This window comes from Oncorhynchus masou, chromosome 17 (assembly GCF_036934945.1).
Source record: "Oncorhynchus masou masou isolate Uvic2021 chromosome 17, UVic_Omas_1.1, whole genome shotgun sequence".
In the NCBI taxonomy this organism is placed as follows: domain Eukaryota; kingdom Metazoa; phylum Chordata; class Actinopteri; order Salmoniformes; family Salmonidae; genus Oncorhynchus; species Oncorhynchus masou.
The window spans coordinates 24,824,359-24,846,376 of record NC_088228.1 but is presented as its reverse complement, the minus strand read 5'-3'; the positions used below and the strand labels follow the sequence as shown (position 1 = coordinate 24,846,376).

General features: G+C 41.1%; 1 protein-coding gene and 1 non-coding gene across 3 annotated transcripts in view; one reads left to right on the top strand and one right to left on the bottom strand.

The window, feature by feature from the left end:
- The window catches only part of LOC135558756 (TGF-beta receptor type-1-like), a 106,840-nt gene extending 85,834 nt beyond the window's left edge, over window positions 1-21,006 (top strand). For both annotated transcript variants that reach the window (XM_064992846.1, XM_064992845.1), the window contains one exon: window positions 16,278-21,006. In XM_064992846.1, coding sequence (XP_064848918.1) covers window positions 16,278-16,403 — 126 coding nt within the window. In that variant the 3' untranslated portion in view covers window positions 16,404-21,006. The remainder of the gene's footprint in view (window positions 1-16,277) is intronic.
- Window positions 18,804-18,879, bottom strand: trnaa-ugc (transfer RNA alanine (anticodon UGC)). The gene has a single exon. It is a non-coding gene; the product is annotated as a tRNA-Ala (tRNA).
- Window positions 21,007-22,018: the final 1,012 nt, after the last annotated feature.

Genomic DNA, 22,018 nt, shown 5'->3' with positions numbered 1-22,018 from the left:
CATTTTCGAACGAGGCTGCAATGTAACAAAATGTGGAAAAGGTAAAGGGGGTCTGAATACTTTCCGAATGCACTGTATGACGTGGCTATATTGTGTAAAAGCAATCACACTTGAGACAGGTCCTGTATGCTAGATTTGGATTTATTTGGAATCTTTAGTTATGAATGATACAAACCATAGAATGTCTTAGAAATCAAGACATACAGTATATGGGCTGCAAGGTGTGACTAGGCTATTGATGATTTGATAAAGCAGCAAAAAAGCTTGCGCTTCTTCTTTCCTCAGGCTGCACAGCTGTTTTCTCATCAAGTGATTGTATTTTCACCCATCAGACTATTCTCAATTGAATCTTGTCTTTACTAATATGCTAAATTTGTCGTGGTTTAGAATTGCCCATTATCGCAGGGGAACAAATACATGTCATCTGTATGCACTCGAATATGGGACGTTGGTCTATTTTGTAGGCTACTTCAGTTTTATAGTGGAGCATGTGCTTAATATGAGCCGCTGATAAATAAATACAAGAACACTTTTTTTCACTCCTTGCTTCAACCACTGTTTAATGAGTATGCTTTGGCTGCCCGACAGGTGATATTCCACCCAAACTCTGTATGCCATGGGCTCTCCAATTTTGTTCTTGCAGCTACCCAGTGCTTAATTTGGGAAACCAAGTGAAATCTGTTCGGGTAGATCGATTAGTAACGTTTCACAACTAAACATATTTCCCTAAACTGTTTAGCTTGTCTGCACGCTTGAGAAAGGAATAAAGGAGAGAGAGGAGGAGATGGAAACGCATGGTAGTGAGAGATTCTGTATAGCTAAAGGTAATGTGTCACCCAATTAATTATGAAAATATAAAAATTCCCTATAACCAGGCTATTCAAAATCAAATACAAATTCACTAATTGTAGGCTAACTGTAATACGCCCTGCACAATCAATGAACCAACAGCATCGCCTAGGGCTATACGTTCACTCCCAGACTCATGGATATAAATTTTGAAGCGTAGCATAAGGTAACCTGTCCATCCAGGATGCATAAGAACAGTACACACTCAGGCCAGACCAATTAATTATGTATCAAAGACATCTTAAATCAGTTTTGATGTATGTTTTTCTGCCATGCATATATGCAATAGACTATGTATTGTATAATGGCACAATCTATGTTAATTCCGTTTTTTTTTTGTGTGCTGGCAGGCAACCGCAGCGTGCATGTGATGCATCTAGTGCAGTAGTGCCTAGGTAGAGGGTAGTTGCATGCCCGCTTACCATGTGCTTGCATACTCTCGCTTACAGCTCGCTGTCGCCGGCAAGCCCTTGTATTGAATTGGGGAGCAGCTTCATGCACAAGTCTCCCCTTGTTGGTACAAAGGCTCTCCATGACCAAGACTCCTGTCGGGCCTCCTCGCGGTGGCACACGTTTACTGGTTGTCTTGAAACTCCAGGCTAACTGGCAGTGGATCTCGGAGCAGCAGTGGGCCCCAGAGATGCATCTGTAAAGGCCCACCTCTTTGCGGACACGTCCTTGCAGCTATCAACCACTGTCCCACATCTGGTACAACAAAGGCTAGCGGAGAACACCCTGAGAGAAAAGCAGCGTGCTGGCGGTGCGTGATAAGAGGACGCTGACAGACTGGGGCTCGGGCAGCTGTGGAAGATACTGATCGTCCTGGGTTTCCCCCTTGCCACTGGAATTTCACCTTCCTACAGTGAAGTAGTGCTGTTGGGGATTGTGCACCCTCAGCAACACTTTAAATAAATTCCTTTGCGCAGGTATCCACTTCTGGTCTCGGTGAAGCCATCAACCGGAAACCGGACTAAAGTCTGGAAACGTTGGGGTGTCTGGTGACGAGGGCAGGAGTGAATGCACCGGGAGCCCTTAATCAGTGCCAGCCGCACAGGGCTATTATGGTCGCCAGCAGCTGTGACTTGAGTGGCAGCTGCTCTCGGCAGACCCCTGTGTGACTGAGCAGTCCTGTTTAGGAGCCACACTGCTCACCCCAGCTGGGGAGAGGCCTAGAAAAGGTGGCCTAAAAATTGCCCACTCACTCCATCCTGGATAGACTACCGCACCTATCGGGAGTTCCACTCAGTGGTCGAAAAATGCTAAAGAAAATAATTCCCCTAAAACTAGCGAGAAAGAACATCGGAACTCTTTTTGGACACTGACGATAATAGCAATAGACCCCATCGGAGAACAGCTTTGATTGCTGCATAACTGTGGCGCTACAACATTGACACTGCTGCCCTGAGTGAGACCAAGTTCCCGGATGAAGGTTCCCAGAAATAAGAGGGAGAAGGTTACACCTTCTTTTGGAAAGGTTACCCTCCGGGTGGACAACATAAGCACGGTGTGGGACTGGCAATTAAGAACAGCCTTCTACCCAGCCTCACACATCACAGCCTTACTGGATAATATGCATAAAGCATACAGGGCTATTCTCAGTCCCACATCTGCTACCCTTCGCAAGCAATGGCATGCATTGCGCAAACAATCTTGCACACTCTGAAAAAAATGAATGGTGGAAGAATAAGGCACAGGAAATCCACATTTATGCAGACAAAAACGACATGCACAATTTCTACAACTCAACTAAAGATATCTATGGCACTAGAAGTCGCTCAATCACCACCATGAAAACAGCTGATGGTCTGACTCTCTTGAAGGACCAAAACCAGATCCTGACCACTTTTAAGCACTACTCAATCAGCATTCTCCTACAGACCACTCCATCCTGAAAGAACTGCCTGTCTGTCCACCCATTCAAGACCTCAACCATTTTCCAACTTTCCAAGAAGTGTTATCAGCTATCTGTTCCCTCAATAAAAACAAGACTCTTGGTGCTGACAGCATCCTGGCAGAGCTACTTAAGAAGGGAGGTTATGGGGACAAAATGGCGCCGTAGGGAGAACACGGTGTTTCAGCGAGCTCTCGTGGCTTTCGTAAATGTATATTCTTACATTAATCTCCTAGCTTGAAAAAGTGGTAGAATTGGCTAAATAAGTTACCATGTCTTGACGACTATTTCGCAAAAATCTCCGACAACATGCCCAATAGAACTACTAAGAAGTCGACCAAAACCACCACCCCTGTGGATGTGCATGAGGAGCTAGCTAACGTTAGCGAAGCTAACACCATTGCAGATCCTGGCACAATGGACTTGATTATTCAAAAGATGACTGATAACATTACTAAAGTGATCGATGCTAAGATAAGAACGGTCTTGGAAGCAATAGCAGGCCATTCAGCTGAAATACAGAGGGTTGTGGAACGTGTTGTTGAGGCGGAGGTAAGAATTGCTGCAGTGGAAACTTCAACTACATCTATGGACGCTAAGATAAAAGCACTTGAGAAACAGGTGCGCGAAATGGCGGAGCACATTGACGACTTGGATAACCGAGGACGCAGATGCAATATTCGTGTTGTGGGACTCCCGGAAAAATCTGAAGGGACACGTTCAGTAAAATTCTTTGAGGAATGGATCCCTGGCTACCTACAAATGGACACTAAGGCTGGTCGGGTGAAGCTGGACAGAGCCCATCCCTCTCAAGCACCGATACCCGGTCCCAATCAGCGCCCACGGCCGGTGGTTATAAAGTTCCACAACTTCACCGACAAGCAGCGCGTCATGAATGCGGCTAGAAACATCAGCTCTGATGGTAGTCAACATAAAGGTCCAAAGGTCTCATTCTTAAATGATTACTCCACAGCGGTTGTACGAAGACGCAAAGCGTTTGATGAGGCGAAGGCTCGACTCAGGAGAATGAAGATGGACTACGCACTGTTGTACCCGGCCACATTGAAGATTATGGTCAACGGATCACCTAGAAAGCTTTACACACCTGAAGAGGCTGCTGCGTTTATTGACTCTCTCGGGTAAATAACTTCAAGCTGCACCTCCACAGTATTGAATAACTTTGTTTATTTTTGGTTGAATCTGATCATGAAACAGTTGTGTGAGTCCTCACGTGCTCCGGATCAGTAATATTTGTATCTTTATTATTTTTCTTAAGAGTCTACATTGGAGAGTTGAAATCCCCTGCATGTTAGCTAGTGGGAAAACCCCCTTTTGGATCTTTACATGTTTAATTTTTGGGTTTAGTATAGTTCGAGTTCAGGGTTCATATAGTTTGTTTATGCTCAGTGAGATAGAGGAGAGTTCAACACATGGAAAAAGGTACCACCCCACTTTTACAGTAGGATCCAGTCTGGATATTAAATGGTCAAGATACAATGGCAGGTAATAGACTGCATGTATGTACATGGAACATTAGAGGGAGCCATAACCCCATTAAAAGGAAGAAAGTTCTGTCTTTTTTGAAAAAAGAAAATATTGATATTGCCCTGTTGCAAGAAACTCATTTGGATGATAAGGAGCACCTGAAATTACAACAAGGGGGGTTTGGTCAAGTGTTTTTCTCATCATTTACATCCAGAAGTAGAGGTGTAGCAATTCTGGTGAAAAAGAACTTACCACTTAAGGTCTTGAATTGTGTGAAAGATAAATTTGGTCGCTTTGTTATAATTAATGGTACTTTACAAGGGCAGAACATTTCCATAATGAATATTTACTTCCCCCCTGATTTCCTCACTAAGGCGTTTCTAGATTTTTCAGAATTAAACTCGGACACTGCAGTGGTTGGAGGAGATTTTAACTGCTTGCTGAACCCCCTTATTGATAGGTTTCCCAGCGGTATAGCTTCACTCTCTCCTCAAGCTAAATCACTTAAAGCTATTTGTGATGATCTGGGGTATGCGGATGTCTGGAGAGCCTTTCATCCCTCCAATAGAGAGTTCACTTTTTTCTCTGCATCTCATGGATGTCAGACTAGAATATATTATTTTTTTATGCCCAGGACGTCTTTGCAGTCTGTTTTATCCACTAGGATAGGAAGCATAGTCATATCTGATCATGCTGAGGTGATCCTAGACATAAAACTCAACGGGGCATTCAATCGGTCAAGACATTGGAGATTGAACACAACCATTCTTATAGACCATACATTCACATCATATTTTATTACAGAGTTTAAAGCGTTTTTCTTTATTAACTCTCAATCAACAGATAACTCTTCGCTCCTTTGGGAGACCTGTAAAGCGTATGCCAGGGGTCTGATTATGTCATACACAGCTACTAAGAGACGAAAAAAGCGGGAAAAGCAAAACATGTTAGAGGGTGAATTAGGAACTAAAGAGAAGAACTATATTAAAACACCCTCTCCTGCCCTATTAAAGGAAATATCAGTCATTAGATCAACGTTAGACTCTCTCCTAACACAGGACGCTGAAAAGAAAATGAGATTTGTCAGGCAAAAGCTATATGAACATGGCGATAAGCCAGGAAAGTACTTGGCATACCTAGCTAGAAAGAGGGCTGACTCTCAATTGCTACTATTACTGACCCTGATGGTAATCATTTATATGAAAATAAATTGATAAGTGACTCATTTAAGAAATTTTATACAAACCTTTATGCCTCAGAACTGCCAAAGGATGCACCCAAATTAATGGAGAACTTCTTTTGTAAGATTGAGCTCCCTACTATCTCCGAAGAGCAGAGGTCCCTCCTTAATGCCCCTATTACCAAGGAAGAGATAATGTTCGCAATTAAGAATCTGCAAAATGGTAAGGCCCCAGGACCAGACGGGTTTTGTAGTGAGTTCTATAAAGAGTTCCATGACCTGATCCTTGAGCCATTGCGTGATATGTTTAACCACTCATTTTCAAATGACCAACTTCCTCAAACGCTGAGAGAAGCCAACATTTCACTTATTCTCAAAAGTGTAAAATGTCCAGAGTCTTGTTCTTCGTACAGACCAATTTCCCTCCTGAATGTGGATAGAAAATTGCTTTCTAAAATCCTAGCCACAAGATTAGAGGACTTACTGCCACTAATTGTGAAAGGAGACCAAACTGGCTTCATTAGGGGCCGTAAGTCATGCATCAATGTTAGGCGGCTTCTTAATGTAATTCAAGCCTGCCAACAAAGTGCTGTGGATGGTCTTGTGCTCTCCCTAGATGCTGAGAAAGCCTTTGATCGTGTGGAGTGGTCTTACCTATTATTTTCTCTAAATAAATTTGGTCTGGGGGACAACTTTATAAAATGGGTGAAAGTTTTATATGATGACCCTCAGGCTGCTGTCCTTACTAATGGGCTAAGGTCAAATAGCTTCTCTATACACAGAGGTACCAGACAGGGCTGTCCTTTATCCCCCCTCCTCTTTGCACTCGTTATGGAAACACTGGCCGAGGCCATCAGGGTAACGCCTGCTATACAGGGGCTGCTCATTGGTGATGTTCACCATAAAATAAGCTTGTATGCTGATATTGTCCTGATATTCATCTCTAGTCCCGAGACTTCAATTACATCTCTTATTAATATTATTGAATTATTCAGCGAATTCTCAGGCTATAAGATTAACCTTACTAAGTCAGAGGCTATGCCACTTGGTAGCCTACCCTCGGTACCTAATACTTCTCCCCCCTTCCCTTTTAAATGGTCTCCCTCAGGTTTCATGTATCTGGGGATATTTGTAACTCCAAAATTCCAGCTAATGTACAAAGCCAATTTTGTTCCCTTGTTTGATACAATAAGACAGGATCTGGAGCGCTGGAACTCTCTCCCGGTTTCTTGGTTGGGTAGAATATCCCTTTTGAAAATGAACATCTTACCTAGGCTACTTTACCCAATCCAAATGATCCCAGTATTACTCTCCAATACATTTAACATTTTTAACATTTAAGTCATTTAGCAGACGCTCTTATCCAGAGCGACTTACAAGTTAATTTTTACCTTTTATTTAACCAGGCAAGTCAGTTAAGAACACATTCTTATTTTTCAATGACGGCCTGGGAACAGTGGGTTAACTGCCTGTTCAGGGGCAGAACGACAGATTTGTACCTTGTCGGCTCGGGGGTTTGAACTCACAACCTTCCGGTTACTAGTCCAACGCTCTAACCACTAGGCTACCCTGCCGCCCCAATACAGTAATAAAGGATGTAAATGGATGGCTAAGTTCCTTTATATGGAGTAAACGCAAGCCAAGACTTAAGATGGCAATATTGCAGCTGCCAAGTTCTATGGGCGGCTTGGACCTGCCCAATATCAGGTTCTATCAATGGTGTGCCCACCTTTGTTATATTTCTGACTGGATCACAAATGATGACTCCTCTATTTGGTTAGACATTGAGACTTCTCTTTCAAAATACCCCTTACAGGATCTTTTATTCTTCAGAAGTTTCAAGTCTGTAAAAGATCACTGCAATACTCCCGTTACACTTTAACACACTCAAAGTATGGAGGTCAGTTCAACGCTTCCTGGGAAGGTCCAAACTAACCTCTGCTATTACCCCAATTCTTAATAACCCAGATTTCAGTCCAGGATTGCTGGATGCTGGTTTTAACTTATGGCTTAATAAGGGCATATGCAGGCTAAATGACTTATTTGCTGATAAGATTTTGTTGTCATTTGAGCAGATGGTCGAGAAATATCGACTCTCAACAAAGCAGGACTTTTTCCGCTTCCTACAAGTAAGACATTATATTCTGAAGAGTACCACCTTAATTGGTAACCCTGATATGTCTGTCATTGAAAAAATGCTTTTTCTCCCACAAAGGAAAATGTCTGTAAGTCTGTTTTATGATACTTTAAGGTCCCTTTCTGCTGTCAACACACAGAGTGTGGGAGAAAGAAGAATTGTCTGTTACTATTGGACATTTGGAGATATGCAAAAACAATATCTATATGTAACCGTACTAGAGCAATCCAATTAAGAATAATACACAGATTGCATATATCCCCAAATCGCAGACATACTTTTAGCCCCACTTCCTCTTCCCCTCAGTGTCTTAAATGCAAAACTGATACAGGCACCCTAACACATTGTTTATGGTCATGTACCAAAATACAAAGATACTGGTCTGGTGTTCTGCAAGAAATTGAAAAGATCCTAGGGGTTGATCTAGAGCTGGACCCAGTTTCTTTATTGTTAGGTCTCCCTAGTAGGCATGTTACTTCTGTGGGTAAAAGGAGGCTTTACAACATCCTTACCTTCGCAGCGAGGAAAAACATCCTTTTACAGTGGATTAGTGATAAGGTCCCTTCTATTAAAGATTGGCATAAGATACTATTTGAATGGGTGCGTCTGGAATATCTGACATGTACATTGCATTCTAAAACAGACCAGTTCTACAAAGTATGGGAACCTTATCTAAATTACCTAGAACCTGATGTATCAGCTATTATGCTGCAAGGATTCACTTAGAATGGCGGGGATCTATGTATTTTAGAACTACACTGTACGTTCCAAGTGTGGAACCTAACCTCTTGGTTTAAACTGAGCTTTTTTGTTTAATTTCTGTTTGTAAGTTTGTTTAAAATGTATGTATTGAGAGAGGCAATGATGGTGATTTGTTTTTGTTCTGTGTGCCTTGTCTCTGTTGATGTATCTCTTAATTTGGGTGAAAACTGTGAAATTCCAATAAAAATACTATTACAAAAAGAAGGGAGGTTATTTCTGCACCAGAACACTCCACCAGCACATCACTGAGGTTTGGGATGGGGAGATCGTCCCCCAACAGCGGAGGGATGCAAACATTGTCACCATCTATAAGAACAATTGGTGACAAGTCCATCTGCGACAACAGTCAGGGGATACCCCTTCTGGCTGTTGCCGGCAAGGTCCTGTCCAAGGTGATGCTACACAGGCTGGTGAACAACATCACAGAGGAACTGCTGCCAGAGTCAAAATGCGGTTTCAGAAAGGACAGGAGTACGGTCAACATGATATTCACAGTACGGCAACTCCAGGAGAAGTGCCTTGAACAACATCTGGACCATTTCATGGCCTTCGTCGACCTCTCCAAGGCCTTCAACACTGTGAGCAGGGAACTACTATGGGGCATTCTACTCAAATGTGGCTGTCCGGACAAATGTGTCAACGTCCTTTGCCAGTTTCATGATGGTTTGATGGCTCAGGTGGCCATAGGAGGGCAAGAGTCAGTGACCTTTGGAGTAAGCATTGGTGTGAGGCAGGGGTGTGTGCTGGCACCGGTACTATTTAACATCTTCCTCCTATATGTCACCCAGCTTTTCCACAAATAGCTTGAAGACAGCAACAGTGTTGCGGTGAACTTCAGGAGGCTTCAAGCAAACACCAACATTTTGATGGAGCAGGTTCTTGAACTGCAGTATGCTGATGACTGTGCTCTTGTGGCCCACACTCGGAAAGCCCTTCAGTCCGTCCTTGTAGCGGCTGTGAGGGTCTAGCAGGATGGGACTGTCTATCAACACCACCACGACAGGTGGTCTGCCAATGGAGATCAAGCCCTCCAACCACCATGCCTGTCTTCACCATTGAACACACATCACTGGCAATTGTTCCGTCCTTCATATATCTGGGCAGCATACTCTCGGACGACTGCATCATCAACCTAAATTCAAAATAGGATCAAGCATCAGGTGCCTTCAGGAAACTCAGATGCAGGATCTTCCAAAACAGGGATCTCCACCTCCACACAAGTCGCCGTCTGCATCACCATACTTCTTTACAGATGTGAAGCCTGGGTCAATTACAGTCGCCACAACAAGCAGCTCGAGCGATTCCACATAAGATGCCTGCAGCGCATCCTGGGATTCACCTTGTGCCACCATGTGCCCCATACGGAAATACTTGCTAAGATCCAACTGCAAGAGTATGGAGGCTATGGTCACCCAACACCAACTGCGCTGGCTTTTGGCATGTCATTAGAATGTCTCCGCAGCGCTTGCCACGGAAGATCATGTATGGCCAGCTACATCTTGGCCGGTGGTCTGTATGGGGGCAGATGAAACGCTACAAGGACCAGCTGAAGAAGTGCAACATCAAACCCACAGACCTAGAGGATGCTGCTGCCAACCATTCCACCTGACGGCAGCTCTGACAGAGTGTTGTTCAGGGGTAGAAGGAGGAGAGGAGCACAGAGACAGCAAAAACAGCTCAGGAGCCTATGTACGCCAGCTGCTCGTACAGCCTATGTACGCCAGTTAGGCTCTACACCGGTTATAAAGTGCAATAATGTGCTTAATTTTAAGACGTTATTTGGCCACGTTAGTTGTGATACATACCTTATCAAAACATATAGGTCTATGTGCTAGGCTTCATGAGGTGTGCGACTATGATTTAGAAAAAGTCGCAAAAAAACACGTGCCGTTTCATGCTTTACTGCACAAGCTGGGCATCGTTCACATGTAATAATACATTATTCACAAGTGATAGGCTAATATTGTCACCCTTCGGAATATTCTTAATTTACATTTTGTCTTTACATATAGTAAATAATATGTGTTAAAGTTTTAGAATGGACCATTGTTATACACCTGTCTCAGAACAGAGGCAAAAAAAAACAAACATGTCCTCTATGTACTTAACCTCTAGCGTCGAGCAATCCCGTATCCGGGAGCGTAATCATAGCCTCAAGCTCATTAGCATAACGCAACGTTAACTATTCATGAAAATCGCAAATGAAATGAAAGAAATATATTCACTCACAAGCTTAGCCTTTTGTTAACAACACTGTAATCTCAGATTTTCAAAATATGCTTTTCCACCATCGCTACACAAGCATATGTGTAAGAGGTATTGATAGCTAGCATAGCATTAGCCTAGCATTCAGCAGGCAACGTTTTCACAAAAACAAGAAAAGCATTCAAATAAAATCATTTACCTTTGAAGAACTTCGGATGTTTTCAATGAGGAGACTCTCAGTTAGATAGAAAATGTTCAGTTTTTCCCAAAAGATTATTTGTGTAGGAGAAATCGCTCCGTTTCGTTCATCACGCTTGGCTAAGAAAAAAAAAGAAAATTCAGTCGTTACAATGCCAAACCTTTTTCCAAATTAACTCCATAATATCGACAGAAACATGGAAAATGTTGTTTAGAATCAATCCTCAAGGTGTTTTTCACATATCTAATGATAAATCATTCGTGGCAGTTGTGTTTCTCCTCTGAAGAAAATGGAAAAATGCACGCAGCTGGAGATTACGCAATAATTTCGACGGAAGACACCAAGCGGGCACCTGGTGAATGTAGTCTCTTATGGTCAATCTTCCAATGATATGCCTACAAATACGTCACAATGCTGCAGACACCTTGGGGAAACGACAGAATGTGTAGGCTCATTCCTGGCGCATTCACAGCCATATAAGGAGACATTGGAACACAGCGCCTTCAGAATCTGGGCCATTTCCTGTTTGAAATTTTCTTGGTTTCGCCTGTAGCATCAGTTCTGTGGCACTCACAGATAATATCTTTGCAGTTTTGGAAACGTCAGTGTTTTCTTTCCAAAGCTGTCAATTATATGCATAGTCGAGCATCTTTTCGTGACAAAATATCTTGTTTAAAACGGGAACGTTTTTTTTAATCCAAAAATTAAAAGAGTGCCCCCTATATCGAAGAAGTTAATGTTGCATAAGGTATGTTATAAGTCATGTTTAAAAAAATAAAAATGTAAGCGGTAGATCTTGGCTTGTGTTTTTAGTCAAACTGCCCTACAATTTTCCTGTTAACTTCTTGAAACTCCCCATCCCGGATCCGGGTTTGTGACTAAAGCCTCAGGCTCATTAGCATAACGCAACGTTAACGATTTCTGAAAATCGCAAATAAAATGAAAATAATGCGTCTGCTCTCAAGCTTAGCCTTTTCTTAACAACACTGTCATCTCAGATTTTCAAAATATGCTTTTGAACCATAGAAATTGACTAATTTGTGTAAGAGTATGCAAAGCTAGCATAGCATTTTGAGTAGCATTTAGCACGCAACATTTTCACAAAAACCAGATAACCAAATAAATAAAATCATTTACCTTTGAAGAGCTTCTGATGTTTTCAATGAGGAGACTCTCAGTTACATACCAAATGCGCAGTTTTTCCTGAAAGCGTCTGTGTGTAGGAGAAATCGTTCCATTTTCTACATTGCGTCTGGCTACCGAAACGAACCGAAAATTCAGTCACCTACAACGTAAAACTTTTTCCGGATTAACTACATAATATCGACCGAAACATGGCAAACGTTGTTTGGAATCAATCCTCAAGGTGTTTTTTCACATATCTCTTCATTGATATGCAGTTCGTGGAAGCTTGCTTTCCTCTCTGTATCCCATGGAAAAATACTGGCAGGTGACTTTTGCGCACCAATTTCGGCGCAGGACACCGGGCGGACACCTGGTAAATGTGGTCTCTTATGGTCAATCTTCCAATGATCTGCCTACAAATACGTCACAATGCTGCAGACACCTTGGGGAAACGACAGAAAGGGCAGGCTCATTCCTCTCGCATTCACAGCCATATAAGGAGACAATGGAAAACAGAGCCTCAAAAATCCTTGTCATTTCCTGGATGCCATCTCATCTTGGTTTTGCCTGAAGCTCACGTTCTAGGGCACGCACAGAGAATATCTTGGTATTTCTGGACACGTCAGAGTGTTTTCTTTCGAATGCTATCAATTATATGCATAGTCGAGCATCTTTTTGTGACAAAATATCTTGTTTAAAACGGGAACGTTTTTCATCCAAAAATGAAATAGCGCCCCCATAGATGTAAGAGGTTAACACTCACTTTCCCTTTACATTGGCAATTGTGATCTAATCAACGCAATATTAGCCACTTATAATGCAACATACCACAACAAACTATGCAAGAGATATTGTTGTAGGCAGAATGCATCGGAGTAGGATTCTATTGCATTGACACGGCTCACAGACCGGTGCGGCATAAACAATCAAAGCTGCAATATTTTTAACTTGGCAAGTCAGTTAAGAACAAATTCTTATTTTCAATGATGGCTTCAGAACAGTAGGTTAACTGACGGTTCAGGGGCAGAACGACAGATTTGTACCTTGTCAGCTCGGGGGTTTGAACTTGCAACCTTCCGGTTATTAGTCCAACGCCCTAACCACTAGGCTACCCTGCCTATATGCAAATAGACCATTGCCATACCTTTGAAGTCAGAAGTTTACATACACTTAGGTTGGGGTCATAAACTCGTTTTTCAACCACTCCACAAATTTCTTGTGAACAAACTATAGTTTTGGCAAGTCGGTTAGGACATCTACAAGTAATGTTTCCAAAAATTGTTTACAGACAGATTATTTCACTTATAATTCACTGTATTACAATTCCAGTGGGTCAGAAGTTTACATACACTAAGTTGACTGTACTTTTAAACAGCTAGGAAAATTCCAGAAAAGGATATCATTCCGTTAGAAGCTTCTGATTGATGTCATTTCAGTCAATTGGAGGTGTACCTGTGGATGTATTTCAAGGCCTACCTTCAAACTCAGTGCCTCTTTGCTTGACATCATGGGAAAATCAAAAGAAATCAGCCAAGAGCTCAGAAAAAAATCATAGACCTCCACAAGTCTGGTTCATCATTGGGAGCAATATCCAAATGCCTGAAGGTACCACGTTCATCTGTACAAACAATAGTACGCAAGTATAAACACCATGGGACCACGCAGGCATCATACCGCTCAGGAAGGAGATGCGTTCTGTCTCTTAGAGATGAACGTACTTTGGTGCGAAAAGTGCAAATCAATCCCAGTACAACAGCAAAGGATCTTGTAAAGATGCTGGAGGAATCGGGTACAAAAGTATCTATATCCAGAGTAAAACGAGTCCTATATCAACATAACCTGAAGGGACGATCAGCAAGCACTGCTCCAAAACCGCATAAAAAAAGGGACAATGAACTCAAGCATACTTCCAAAGTTGTGGCAAAATGGCTTAAAATTCAAGGTATTGGAGTGGCCATCACAAAGCCCTGACCTCAATCGCATGCACAAATTGTAGGAAGAACTGAAAAAGCATGTGTGAGCAAGGAGGCCTACAAACCTGACTCAGTTACACCATCTCTGTCAGAAGGAATGGACCAAAATTCACCCAACTTATTGTGGGAAGCTTGTGGAAGGCTACCCAAAACATTTTTCCCAAGTTAAACCATTTAAAGGCAATGCTACCAAATACTAATTCAGTGTATGTAAACTTCTGACCCACTGGGAATGTGATGAAAGAAATAAAAGCTGAAATACATCATTCTCTCAACTATTATTCTGACATTTCACATTCTTTAAAAAAGTGGTAATCCTAACTGACCTAAAACAGGGAATTTTTACTAGGATTAAATGTCAGATATTGTGAAACATTGAGTTTAAATGTATTTGGCTAAGGTGTATGTAAACTTCTGACTTCAACTGTATATGTATCTGTGTCATTTACTTTGAACTGGACAGTGTTTTCAGCATGAGCGGTTGTAAATTGATATACTTGTTTTGAGATTAAAACAAGAGCTACATGTGGCCATGTGTGCACATTTTGTTCATATCCTTTGCTAGTTAGTGAGTTATTAGTCAAATGTAAATGTAAATTAGCCCAGTTATACATAATTTGTAGTTATCATTAGGGGAGTGATTGCTTCCTACAAGAGCACAAAACGCATAGATGTATAGCCATCTTTGAAAAGCGAGTCAGGTAAAATGCTTTTTTTGTCTTAAAGTTCCAGTGTTTTATTTTTGAGACAGGCTCGAATAAATAGACAGACGATAGCATAATGTGTCTTATTCTCTGTAATAATGGTATGGGAATAATAATGCATTTTATTTTGTAAAGTGGTTTCTTGCATCAAACACCACAACATTTTCAGTCACCTCCTGGTCTGGGGGGCAAGTGGATAAACAGGTTAATGTCAAGCCTTGCATGTTTTTTGTCCAAAAGTCTCATGGAATGCAGGCCTACTTTGAACACCACACATTGGCTGCTACTGTAGGCTGAATGATAGAACAGCTATTTCCATGTTAAAATGTTATGATGCATTTTCTCCATTGTTTTTAGGCCACTCTAGTAGGCATATATTATGATCAAATAGCCACAGTAACCTACATTATCACTGTTAAAACTTAAAGCGGGTACAGCCTCAGTGTTCACAGTAAACGCATGCTGGAAGTTGCACAGAACTTTCACAACATTCAAGTTTGAGCTCAGCAATTTTTTTGGGGGGGGGTCACATTGGATACAAGTAAAAGGAAGGCTGTTATCGGTTACATCGCTTACTATGTTACATCGCCAACTTCTCAGTATAAATTGGGCCATAACTTTTGAGGTCCCACGTTGGAACTTGAATATGTCTGTAAAGTATACTATGTTCAACAGTATATTTTCAATATTCATTGTTATTTTTCAATATTCATAAATTAATGTTAGAAAATTGTTCTTGAAATCAATACTACTCATACTACAGAGCAGGCGATAAAGCTTCATTTCACCAATTTTCACTTTGTAGCACCTACAGATTAAACATTATGGAGTCTAAAATTACTTTGATTAATTATTTCTCAATTATGCTTTAAGATACAAATGTGATAGGCAAAGAGTTGTTTCCTGAATAGTTTATTTGCTACTGAGAATATATTTGATTTATCTACGTCTTTATGTCAAGGTCCTGTTTGTTATTTTCTGTACAAATTCTATTAGCCAATATGTCCTGCACCTTATACAAAATCTTAATTAATGCCTTTAATCGTCCCAACTACCCCCCAAAAAAGAAGGGCCTTTTTTCCCATTTAAGTATTGTTTGGTTCAGTGGACCTATTCATTGTCTGAGAATATGAAAAAGTGTTCTGTTCAAATCAGATGCATAATGCACCTAATATTGAAAATAAAAGCCTCTAAGAGGCGACCAGCAGAACATCCTGTCTGTCTTCACTGTCCGATCCGCCAGAGAGCCTACTGCTCAATACAGCCCTGCATTCAACACGAGACTCACTGACAAAGCCCTTCGGCGGCCCTCGTGAGATTGAGGAATTGGGATGCAATGGATTGGTATTCAAACCTGTGGCCTGGATGTTGCAAGTCTGACCAGCCTTTTCAAGGTCAGAACGCTGGTTCTCCTCTGTGTCTCCATTGTCTTTGCTGGGATGCAGACCAGGGGTTTAAGTCTTATTTCAGACTGCGGTTGCAGATTTAACACCATGTCAATGAGTAGCGTCTCTCTATTGCTGTTTCTCTCTTTTGCTCTCGAGTTCTTTCACAACAGCAGTGATTACATTACTTTTTCCACTTGAAGAATGACATTGTGACATTGCAATTGCCGCAGTCATGGTGTTTATTCTACGATTGGTGGGGGCAGCTAGACCAATCCATATGTATATCTCAGTGGTCAACAACATGCAAAACAAAATATAGATGTGTAATTGCTGTCCTGTGATGTTGACACCGTCTCCCCTGCCTCTGTCCCTTCCCCAGGTTTTACGGGTGATGGCCAAGATCATGAGGGAGTGCTGGTACTCCAACGGGGCGGCCCGCCTCACCGCGTTGCGCATCAAGAAGTCCCTGTCCCAGCTCAGCCAGCAGGAAGGCATCAAGATGTAAACTAGAGACAACGCCACCTGAATGTCTGGAATCTCGGTCCCCATCTGTGTGCTGTTCCCCTACGCCTCCTCTTTCTCTGAAGGAGGAGGGAGGGAGGTGATGGTACAATCAGGTGGGTGTGTTTACCCTTCTATGACTCATTCCTTTAAGGCTGATTGGAGAGATTGTGCTCTCCTCTAAGATGGCATTAAAACATGGGTTGATTCCAGTGGATAACCTGGATAATACTCTGTCTGGACTCTGGATGCAGAGACACAACCCCCTGACCCTCCTGTTGGTTTGCCTGACTGGTTGCAACAAGCCCTTCTTTCTTACCCACAACAGATACTACTTGACTTTTATTGGGACCTCCTGTAGGAATTCCATAGAAAATATTCAGAATCAAAGAAATTAGTTACATTGAAAGAAAATATACATTTTCAAATACCTCTGTCTGGTTATTTCTCAAAGTACCGTGGTCTGTGTCTATTTAAGCATTTCATTCAAACAGGATTGAGTGTTACTCATATGCATTTATTTTTTTCACTCAACATCTTGTACCTTTTTAACATACATTTTACAGATGCCAGTTCCATAATTGTGTATACTTTTGTCAAGAAAAACTGAATATGACCTTTATCAAGACTTGTCAAATATGCAGTGAAATATGCAATATTTTATTCATTGCTATGTACTGGTAACTGACAAAATAAAGGAAACACTTGAGTAAATACAAAGTATATTGAAAGCAGGTACTTTAACACAGGTGTGGTTCCTGAGTTAATTAACCAATTAACATCCCATCATGCTTGGGGTCATGTATAAAAATGCCCAGTTGCCCATTATTTTGACTGCCATGGCTAGTAGAAGAGATTTGCCTTTGAAAGAGGGGTCTCGAAGGAGCATAGGGGGTTTAAAGGGTTTGTGAGTGTGTGACCAGATCTCAACCTAATTGAACAGTTATGGGAGATTCTGGAGCAGCGCCTGAGACCGAGTTTTCCACCTCCATCAACAAACCACTAAATTATGGAATTTCTCATGGAAGAATATTGTCGCATCACTCCAAGACACTTGTAAAATCTATGCCAAGGCACATTGAAGCTGTTCTGGGACTCATTGTGGCCCAACGCCCTATTAAGACACCTTTATGTTGGTGTTTCCTTTATTTTGGCTGTCACCTGTATATTTATTTCTTACAGTGTAAATATGAGTCAGTCAGACAAGGCTGGTGGGAGGAGCTATTAAGAGACTCAATGTAATGGCTCGAACGGAATTAATTGAACTATCAAACATATGGAAACCATGTTTGGCTCCTTTCCATTAATTCCATTCCAGCCAGTGCAATGAGCCCATCCTCCTATAGCTCCTCCCACCAGCCTCCTCTGGAGTGGGTGTGTATGCTGTACTCTATTCCTATGTATTTTTTTTGTGTGTATACAGGTGTACATTCTATATGTACATAGAGTACACCTAAGCTGATAGATATACTGAACAAAATTATAACGCAACATGCAACAATTTCGAAGATTTTACTGAGTTACAGTTCATAAAAGGAAATCAGTAAATTAAAATAAATTAATTATGCCCTAATCTATGGATTTCACATGACTGGGCAGGGGCTCTTTTATTTCAGTTCATGAAACATGCGACCAACACTTTTACGTGTTGCATTTATCTTTTTGTTCTGTATAGTATACCTCTATTTTATACAAAGCACTCTTCATTCTTTCAACCATAACCATGAAGTGCTCTGAATCAAGGAGGTTCTCTGAAGGAATGGGTCCTCCTACTGCCATAGGAAGAAATGCAGTGGAAGTCCGGGTCAAATTCATTAGGCACCAAACGGATTACCTGGACTTATCCAATAAGACCTTCTTGTTTTTGTATTCCACTGAGTAGTGCTACGATGTGCACTAATGAATACAATTAAGCAACACCGTGATACCAGTTTACCTTTCAATCTTCTCAGTAGGAATCAAACCTGGACGGTCTTAAGGGAAAGCATTGCCGGAGCTGCATTATATACACTATTTTCTGTATATTTGTATCGCTTTTATGTGAATGAGTTTTCACATCTAGGGGCATAACATTTCAAACAAGAATGTACATTTGGATATCTTAGATTTGTGTACAGCTCTACCTTTACAGTGAGAAGGCCCCATGAGACCTATACAGGTCCTGTAGTCTATCTTTCATTTGTTGCATGAATGAAAGACAGAACATTTTACTTCACTAGTTGGAGATTCATTATGCTGCTAAACATACAGATGTGATCATGTGACATCCCTTATTATTTTCCAGTAGGACAGAACACAGAAAGGATAATTAATAATAATAATAATAATAATATATCCCATTTAGCAGACGCTTTTGTCCAAAGCGACTTACAAGTCGGCTGGGGCCACTACTTTTGCATATGGGTGGCCCCAGTGGGAATCGAACCCACGACGCTTGGCGTTGCAAGCGCCATGCTCTACCGACTGAGCCACACAGGACCCATAATTAAGCGAGTCAAGGAAATGCTGTAGGTCATCTGAGGTAGACATTGTTTCATATCTCTTTAGTAGCAATAAGTGCACTTCTGAGCATTGCTGCATAATTACATTTGAAAAAATATATAATCTACCCTAATAGAATCGACTATGAAGTACTGTGAGCAGAGGTCAGATGAACGCTTGTCAAGTGCCATGGCATTTAGATTTGAACTTTTTTTTTTTTTTTTTTTTGCAAAACCAGAGGTACATGCTGTATTCATATCTGCTACTGTGTTATTTGTTTTTGTCTTTTAGCAAGTTTACATCAACCTGCTTAAACCAAATCAAAACGCCCTTGAACTATTGTGCCATGCATGGAATGCATAATTGGTCAACTGGTCATTACAGAACAGTGTTGTGGATGGAAAAACAACGTGGTGTTTTTTCACATTTGTCAGACTTGAGGTGAAGGATATTGCTGCTATGATATACAGTGTATGTTAAACCAAAAAAGTATTATTTTACAGTGGAACAAGAAATGCAACTGTTGTCATGACTCATCCAACAATTTTATTTTCTACGTCATTCCTCTGTCTCATCAGCAGCCTTTTACTTTTCTGACTCTCATAGAAACATCCAGGTATTTATCTTGGCAACATAAACAGCCTCTGACTCCCTACCAGCAAGGACTCCACTAACTATGATCACTATCTGCTAGTCTAGCTTTCACCAGGAACCTTGCATTTGCCCCCCTCCCAGTTTCAAAACTGTTCTACATTTTGATATTTCCTTTCCCAATTGTTCTGTAATCTATAAATGTGCTGTGAATTGTACTGTGTTTTGTATCTGTGTGTAGAGTACCTTCAGAAAGTATTCATACCCTTTGACTTATTCCATATTTTGTGTTACAGCCTGCATTCAAAATGGATTACATTGGTCAGGGGGGTGAGAAAAAACAAAGTGCTTATTTTGAATTTGGACTGTAACATCAAAAGGTGGAATAGGCCAAGGGGTATGAATACTTTCTGAAGCACTCCCCATTATTTTCAGTGAGTGGAATTGAATCCCCCAATTGCCAGTAATCCAGTATGTAGCCATTATTACACATACATGATTACGGTCGTCACCTCTCACTGACCTGAACTCAAGCACTCATTTGCTAAAGGAGAAGAGCCCTGTGGCGGTATGTACTGAATGAGATGCTCTGATTAGCAGAAGGAGAAGAAGACCAGTGAGGCAGGCAGCGAAGAATACATATTTAGTAGTGGGCTTCTAATGCAACCACAAAATTGGAAATTGATATTAAGCTCTGCTGCGTAGTACAGATTGTGAAACAGAATAAAATAAAATAAAAATACGCTTCTGGTCAGCAAACCATTTTGAAACGTACAGTATTTGAGGGATAATATGAAGATTCCCTGGTCATCTATATCACATATTGCACAGTAGCTGTAAAGTAGCTGCAGTATGTGCTATTACGTACTGGCTCCAGCAGAAGAAAGCCTTCTTATTTATCCCAGTGCCTATGTTTGACTTCTGTGATATTATATGGAACCAGGTTCAAAGTCCAGCACATGTTCTGCTGAAAAGGAAATGAAACAAAGTTTGATTGAAACACAATCAAAAAAAAAAAAGGAAACGATACCTCCTCTCGGCACACCAATGTTTTTAATGTTTTATTATTATAATTTACCTCAATGTACATAATACTTTTATCTTCCACGTTTGACATTCTATTTCCATGAAATGTCTAATTGAAATAATACTAATGCACATTTCTTTGTCAGTGGTACTCCGTATAAGGTGTTTGTTGTGCCCATATGTTTAGGAAGTTTTCCTACTGCCTCGGTTTGAACAACCTCTTATTTGAGAATTGTTGATATTTGAAGAATGCTTTTCATCTCTTTAGAACCCTTTCAAGTTGTAGAGAAAGCCCCTGTACAGTTTCATATATACCATTTGTTTGGAGGGTCATGTTACACCACACATCTTTTCAGAGGTGCTTTTTCTCTGCTCCCTAAGATAAAGTATGTTGTAAAGTGTTTAAAAGAATGAGCGCTCGACATAGGAATTCAGATGACTTTGGCTATTATTTCAAGTTCATGTATAGTGAAGTAGGACGTTTTGTGAATAAATATATATGCATTTTCTTACCTTGTGACATTTGTTTTTTTTCTTCTCTTTCAAAGAACCCATCTTCTGTGAGTGTATACATTAAAAAAATCACTAGTCATTTAGGTTCAAGTCATTCAGATTGTACTGCAAGATATTGAAGTATCCAGACAAACTAGAATTTAAATGCTTATCTAAATAGTTTAGCTTTGTTATCAAATGATTCTGTCCCCTTTGCATGCTCCCCCCACCAACAGATGGTGGTGTTGCCTAAAAGTAGCCTTCATGATGGCCACAGGGATTCTTGCTAATGCACATTCAACAATTCTAGTACTAGTACTGTAAATGTAGCCATTTGACTTTGACTACATTTAGTATGCCATAAGGAGTGTTTTGTTTCAGTGTTTCTTCCACGCTATATCAGTTGACCCCCTCAGGTGTTCAAACTTTTTTTATGATGTCTGGAATGTAAATACATTATAAGTGCTCAGGGGCAAATGGGGAGGCTCTGTCTATCAGGGTCTCTTTAGAGTCTAGACATTCCCTGTAGACCCTGTCTGTCTGGAGATCCCTTTGTTCTGACTCACTGTAGTCAGGCTGAGGAGCTATTGGCCTGGCCAAACATCAACCCATCTCTTGACAATTCATCGTCATCTCTTGAGTTTTGGCCATCCAGACGTCAATGCAGTGTTCCTTCATTTCTCAAAGCCAACAGGGCTCCAAGGGGGTGTGTTCTGGTTTGATACTATATCATCAATGATTGGACTCTTGAAGGGTGGAGATATCAGCATGATTGGTTTCCATGTTGAGAAATTTAATTTGAGCTGTTCGATGTAACTATGTCTGCATGCTATTTGAAAAGGGAGATCATTTTGAAAAGGTGGAAAGAATCAATCGAAAGTTCTGATTTGAAATAATTCTGCACTTAACTAGTCGAATCTATCCCTTCCTCTCTCTCCCATCCTCACTTCAGTCGTGGTCATTTTTCTCATAGCCATACTTCTGGAGAGCATGATAATGGTGGTCAGTGGGACTAGTGAGAGCAGGGAG